A 7,500-nucleotide genomic window follows, 5' to 3' on the forward strand; every position below is an offset into this window, starting at 1 on the left:
TAAGAGTCTTATTAGAATGACCATGTATCTCACATGCCCGTCCACTTAATATTTTATTCTATAAAATTATGATACAAATTATCAGAAAAATACAAAAAAAAAAATTGAAACACATATATAGTATGTTTCATTAAATGATCTTAGTAGGGGATTTAGTTTGGATGATCTAAACTTTCTTGAACTTTTAAATATTTTTTTATTAGTTATCCTAAGTTTTTTCTTTAAAAAAAAAAAAAAGATTTTCAAGACATAATTTTGTTTATTGGAGGCAGCTAAAGCTCCCTAGTTAATGCAGGAGTAAGTGATATGATCAAGCACAAAATATTGGCATCTTAATTAAGTAATGTGACATGGTGCAAAAAAAAAAAAATTCTTCAATTCGATACATTTAAATTTGCTGTTAAAGTACAATTGCTTGGCTGGGCCAGCTTAATTGACTTGTGATAAATTTTGATTTTGCTAATATCCGGAAAAAAAATTCTCTAAAAATAGAAAGACAGAGGGCCACGTGGAGAATTTGAAGGAAGTCCACGATCAGACGGCCGTGGACCCAATCCCTGGTGTTTCCTACCATGCAACAATTATTAACTTGCCTATTCCGGTGTACGCGTGGCGCTTTCAACTATTCCCACATGTCCAACCACAGAACCACTCCGTGCCTTTCGTCTGATATAGGCGAGTACGGATTACCTCAGTCCCACGCTCCGAAAGCGCGTCAAACTCACACCACAGACTTCACAAGGGGCGAGCTTAGGTTGACGAATTTATGTTTTACCCTTCACATGTAATTTTATGGCTTGGCCTCCCTGGGTTTTGCCTTCTTTTACTATAATTTTTGTCGTTCCGTTTAATCTGGGTCAACTTGTATACCATGCAAAAGTACATATGGGACACTTATGAAAAATGAGTATTAACTTTTACCATTTAAGTCCCGTTTAAGATTAAAGTATTGTAATTTAAAAGTTATGTATGCTGTAGAAAAAAAAAATTATAATTATGAATTAAAAATTAATATTATATAATAAATATACTTTTTAAATAAAATTAGTAAAGATATAATAGATTTGTTATTATATAAGTATAAAATCAAATCAATTTAATTTTCAAACTACAAACTACAGTAATTAGTGTTTATCAAACACTTTAATTCTGTAACTTTTAAGGTACAGTTGCCCAACCTCAATCCCAAATAGGATGTTAATTCTAGATGTTAACATACACAATTCATCATGTAACAATACTTTTATATAATATAACATAGAGTGAATTCTCAATCACACAAAATCTCTTCCTAAAAAAAGGTTATAATACTCTTTTGAAAATATTTTTTCGACTATCACATTAATTTCTACTGCTAAATATTTTAATTTTACAAAAGATTAAGATTCTCCCTTTATTTGAACTCTCTTAAGTTTTTAACGGTTTTATGACATGTATTATTTTGTATGACTATAATTTAACTTTTTTAAGTTTTAAATTTATTAATTACCAATTAACACACGAATTTTTATTTATGAGAATTGAGAAGTTGAAATTAAGAGGGCCGCTAAATCTATTACAATATGTATAGTATTTCTGTATTTGTCTTTTGCCCTTGGGGCAAAATCAAATGTAATAGGAGCCTTTTTTTTTGTTTTTTTTAAATACTGTTATATATTATTGTTACTGATATTACATCAGATATTCTCTGAAGCGCTGCCCAAATTCTTTAAACCCTCTCAAATATTCGAGAGTTGTCCATTCCACTCACATTTCGTGGGGAATAGACTGGCTCCACTCAATTATTTAATAATTGAGGGAGGATTGTAAATAACCCTCGTAAATACTTTTACGGGGGCTCGAGCCCTTGCACTCAACATTGTAAATGCAAGGACTCTCCCACTAGACCAAAGGCCCATTAATTTTTTTTTTTTTTGTTAATAACCAAAAGATGGTTCAAATAGTCATAGAGTACAAAACACTGTGACAAAATGCAAGTCGCTAAAAGCCATTACTCTAAAATAAAACTTAGAACTAAAAGCACACATTAATGTATTTATTTATATCACCTTGTTTGCCATTGCCTGCTACAACCCCCAAAAAAATAAAATCTGCAGTCCAGAGAAGCTAAGACGAAGGGGAGAAGCAAGGAAAAGCATAGAAAAAATATATCCAAAATCGTTTCCTTATTCTTCACGCTTCCATTACACCACCTCTCACTTCTCTGCTTTTTCTATCCAAGCATTTAAAACCCTTTCAGTCCTTACACTAAACCCTCTAGTTCCGCTACCCATCGACTCTTCTACTCTCCCCTCTTTAAATTCCCCACCTCATTCCCTCAACAAAACCCAAAAGCAAAAGCTAAAGCAGAGCTTTGGCAGAGTCTGAATACAGGGGAAGCCGAGAAAGCAAAAACAGAGTCTTTCTTTTTGTTTCCACTTTCTTTTTATCATCTTTTTTTCGCTCAATCTTTCTTGGGATTTTACTACATGGGGTCTTGCAAAGTTCAAAACGATAAGCAAACAAAGAGTGTGTTGGTTCATGGGCCTATTATAGTAGGTGCAGGACCATCTGGGTTAGCCGTTTCAGCTTGCCTATCTCAACAAGGCTTACCCTCTTTGATTCTTGAGAGAAGTGACTGTTTAGCTTCTCTTTGGAAACACAGAACTTATGATCGTCTTAAACTCCATCTCCCTAAACAGTTTTGTGAGTTGCCACTTTTTGGTTTCCCTGAAAACTTCCCAAAATACCCAACTAAGCGTCAGTTCATTGCTTACATTGAGTCCTACGCTTCACATTTCAAAATCCAACCAAAGTTCAAACAAGCCGTGCAGACAGCTTTGTTTGATCATGCGTCTGGCTTTTGGAGAGTGCAAACTCAGGATTCGGAGTACATTTCTAAGTGGCTCGTTGTTGCCACTGGTGAAAATGCAGAGCCTGTGTTCCCGGATGTCGTTGGACTTGATAAGTTTAATGGTCACGTTTTGCATACCAGTAAGTACAAATCTGGTTCTGAGTTTAAAAACCAGAAGGTTCTGGTGATTGGTTGTGGCAATTCTGGCATGGAAGTAAGCTTAGACCTCTGTAGACACAATGCAATCCCTCACATGGTTGCTAGAAACTCTGTAAGTTATTCATTTCGCCCCCTGAAAATTTACCTAATCAATTTGTTAATTCCGGTTTTGCTTAATTTGTATCTGATTTTGATGTCGCAGGTTCATGTTTTGCCTAGAGAAATATTTGGCTTCTCAACATTTGGTATAGCCATGGCACTACTCAGGTGGTTTCCGTTAAGGTTAGTAGACAAAATCTTGCTGCTAATGGCGAACATCACCTTAGGCAACACTGATCAATTAGGCCTCCGCAGGCCGAAAACCGGCCCAATTGAGCTCAAAAACATCACCGGAAAGACGCCGGTACTTGATGTCGGAGCACTGTCACAGATAAAATCCGGTAAAATTAAGGTACCTTAAAAAACCCTTGTGCTGATTCACATTATTTGTGCATATTTATAACTTTTATTCCGTTAGGGCTGTAGTAGCTTTAGTGGTCTTTTTAGCTAATATTGTCAGGGTTTCATCAGGTGGTGGGTGGTGTGAAAGAGATAACAAAAAATGGAGCCAGATTCACAGATGGACAAGAAAAGGAGATTGATGCTATAATCTTAGCAACTGGGTACAAAAGCAACGTGCCAACTTGGCTCAAGGTAACAAAACAAATATGAGTTGTTACAATTTTACTTTATTTTTTAGTTTTAGTTCTAACATGTTGCGAATCACCCATTACTTTCTTGTATTTGGACTCATGCACACTGGGGATAAAAACTTACAAATCCCCCCTTTTTTTTCCTCCATGCAAAAAAGACTAAATTCAGTCACCCTCTTTTTGGTTTATTCTACTTTTTGAATATTTACTTTTTTTATTTTTTTTAAAAAAAATTTAAAAATCTTTATGCGGTTTCATAATGTGTAGCCATCATAGCTATTCATCAAACATTTGATAAAATATCTGCAAAAAGGGGTTTTCTTGGTATTCTTAGATTTTTCTAATTTTCTTCTTTTCTTGGGTTTTTTTGTAATGATAGGAGTGTGATTTTTTCACCAAAGATGGGATGCCAAAGACACCATTTCCCAACGGTTGGAAAGGAGAAAATGGACTTTACACTGTTGGTTTTACAAGAAGAGGGCTGCAAGGAACAGCTCTTGATGCTGATAAAATTGCTCAAGACATTTCAGAGCAGTGGAGGCAAATCAAGGACTTGAATAATAATAACAATAATAATTATACCTCTAATTCCCCATCTTATCCTACTTGAAAAATCATAAAAACTATGGTTCAGAAAATACACTTGAGGATTTTTATATTGGGATAATTATTAGTCGTCATCAAGTCAATGACCCATTTTTCCTTTTCTCACTCTTATGGACCAGTTATGGTTCCTGTAAATGCATCAATTTTGCTTTGGGGACGTTACTTAGCCTCTTGTCATGTATGCTCCTTTGTTAGCCTTTGTATAAAATAATTTCATTAATAGAATGTCATTTATTTTAACTTTTATTTGTGGAACTTACCAGCTGTCTCATGTAGTATTTGTCAAATTTAGAATCTTTAGAAACAAAATTTCTCCCTTACAGTTGGTTTTTTTTTTTTTATATATAAAATTATTGTTAATAATATTTACAATCATATAATTATTGTATTAATTTACGTTGTATTTTATATAATAATATTTTTTTAAAAGAATTAAATTAAAATCCTACGGTACATTTGTATACATTTATGGGGGCTTGATCACTTCCTCACACTTGTGAGGGAATGGCTGGCGAAGCCGATACAGTTGGTTGTTAAATTAAAGAAAATTTAAAGCAAATGAGATATAAGCTCTGTGTAGGCTGTAGCCACCACCCCCTTGCTCACTGTGCTTAGCAGCTTTTTATCAAAATTCAAAGCAGAGCAGAGCATCAAATGAGGCCCTAAATACGAGCTCTCTAACAGAGGTCAAGTACACATTAGGGATGGAATTCAATCTCTATTCTTGTTTTTCACCATTAAAAGCTCCAGTGGTTTCAAGATAAAATGGGGAATGACTCATCCCCCTACAGTCTCTAGTTATTACCATTTGCTCCTTACAATTTTCACAATATGTACTTATGTGCTTATGTACTGTTATCACCCTAAAGATGTGAAAATATAAAAGCTTCCTCATTTACTGAGCCACATAATGGTGACTTGTTTTGATAAAATTTTGATGCAAGGAGATAATGAAGCACTAGGACAACTATACGGAGTAAACGATAAAATCAAAAAAATACAGGGTGAATGTCAAATCAATAGAAATTAGGAAGAAAAAAGAAAATTTTAGGCTTTTAAATTTCAAATTTAATTTTGTCCTAAAAATATCAGTAGTCTCTTCTTTGTTAGTGTTACTTGCTTATTTGGAGGACAATAAACATATTTATTGTTATGCCCCCAAGGACGTGGTCGGGTTAATACAATATAAAATTTATAGCAGTTAACCATCCAAGTTTGAGTCTTGAGAAAGGTAAAAGAAAAATAAAAATTATTTAGGTTTAATCCATCCCTTATCTTTTAAAAAAATAAAAAAAAAACATACGTATTGTTACATTTTTCAAGATCACGTGAGAGTAATAATGATTTTGTGAAATGAGCAACGGAGAAGGAGCACAAACAATGTTAAATGCACCGACATAAACTGAAAGGGGTCGTTGTGTTCATTTCTCAAATGTTATGGGATTATCTACCCATTATCAAAAATATTGAGGGTGTGGATAACTTTACTTCCTTTTGTGGAAAAAAGTCAACGCGTTTAGATGTTTGATCAACTTAAACATTTTGCCACAACTATAAGAGTCAATGAACGTGTTTTGCAATCAGTCAACGCAATCAACTGGTGTATCGTGATCACAAGTTTTTTATGGTAATTTTCATGGGATAAAATTATGGTGTAATTGTGGTATCATACCACAGCTGTACCTAGTCATTGAATCTAACTGCACACATATACTATAGCTGAATCCAATGACTAAGTACATTTGTGGTATGATACCACAGTTGCACCATAACTGGACACATCTTCACGTTGTGCAACTTCTAATAAAAAATGACCATAAATAATAAATATTTCAGGTCTTATTTGATTTGGGTAAGCTGACGCTGCCACACTGCGTTTTGGAAGTTAAAAAGATTAGATTTGTAACTTTTTATTTTGACCTTTGCCAAAACTGTCGCATATTTGAGTATTTGAGTTGACTGCGAGCCCTGCTTTTTTGGAAAAAAAAAAGATTTTTATTTATCTGTGCCCAAGGCTAAAACAAAAAGTGGAGGCATTTTTTGGGCCGGGTTTAATTTGTAGCCCAAGTTGGCCATTCATTCATAAATAGTCTGCATTATTATTTTTTGATATGGAAAACAGGGATTCAATGAGCATTTAAATTATACAATTAAAAACATAGTTCAAAAATTATTGCGCATAGTTTGTAAGTGAATACTTAAAAATAAAAAAAATTATCATACACTTATGTGTATAAAGGACAAAGAGCTTTCATATATAGACTCGAACTCGTCTGCTCACGATTAATGGGTCAAAAGAAAAGCGTCTCACGTTCATTAACTAGCAAGTTTGTCATTGCATTCGTACACAAATATGACTAAAATTTTATAACCCATAATGCAAAGTTAGCATTGAAATTACCGATGGTAACTAAGATTCAAGGTCCCAATCCCATTAGTTTGTTTTGATACGGAGATAGACATGGTCATTCTCTATTTGACAAAATATATTATAGATTAGTATTAAAAAGGCCACTGTATAATTAAATCTCAAACACACATGGTAAAACGTGTCGGCATTGGAGGAGAACCCTGCGGCTTGCTTCTTGTTACAAATTGCAGGGGTGGTGACACCACAAAGTACAAAAATCTGATGGAAGTGGCCTTGGCATGCATATCAATAAACAGAGTGTAAAATAAAGCCAGACGCAGCATTTCACTGTATTAGCTAGTGGCATTATATGAATTGTAGCTTCTCAAATGTCTCTCGCTCATCTCTCTCTTTCACGCTGATAATTGAGACAATGATGGGGCTCTGATATTGTACGAAGCTTTCATCAGAAACGGATTGACAGCTCTGCGTCTGCGCCTCAGAGATCTCACTTTACTCCTCCATTGATATTGGTGAATGATGATGCAAGCAAAAGCAAAAAGCAAATAAGCAAATTGCAAATTTGCAATATATAGTAAGCTTCTCCCTCCCCCCCCCCCCCCCCCCCCCCCCCCCCCCCCCCCCTATGGGTTTGCCTCGTGGATAAACTCCAGGAGTGGGTGGGGGAAGAAACACAAAAATATGTGGCAGACATTATAGTGACAATGTAACTCTTTTACAAAAAAATTTTATCTCTCAACTGTCAATTCGAATTTTATTTGGATAAGGGTTTCTATATGGCGTACTTCCAAAATGAAAAATAAATTAATGAAAAAAACAACATGCTTTTAGTCTAATCA

The 7,500-nt window shown here is 34.5% G+C and overlaps 1 protein-coding gene across 1 annotated transcript; it reads left to right on the top strand.

Moving 5' to 3' along the window:
* Nucleotides 1-2,083: 2,083 nt before the first annotated feature.
* LOC18055290 (probable indole-3-pyruvate monooxygenase YUCCA4) lies at nucleotides 2,084-4,480 on the top strand. The gene is made up of 4 exons (XM_006450479.2): nucleotides 2,084-3,104; nucleotides 3,195-3,443; nucleotides 3,563-3,685; nucleotides 4,064-4,480. Exons 1-4 carry the CDS (start codon nucleotides 2,469-2,471, stop codon nucleotides 4,292-4,294), a joined length of 1,239 nt encoding a protein of 412 aa, XP_006450542.1. The 5' UTR covers nucleotides 2,084-2,468; the 3' UTR covers nucleotides 4,295-4,480.
* Nucleotides 4,481-7,500: the final 3,020 nt, after the last annotated feature.

Source organism: Citrus clementina, unplaced genomic scaffold, assembly GCF_000493195.1.
Source record: "Citrus clementina cultivar Clemenules unplaced genomic scaffold, Citrus_clementina_v1.0 scaffold_1, whole genome shotgun sequence".
NCBI lineage: Eukaryota > Viridiplantae > Streptophyta > Magnoliopsida > Sapindales > Rutaceae > Citrus > Citrus x clementina.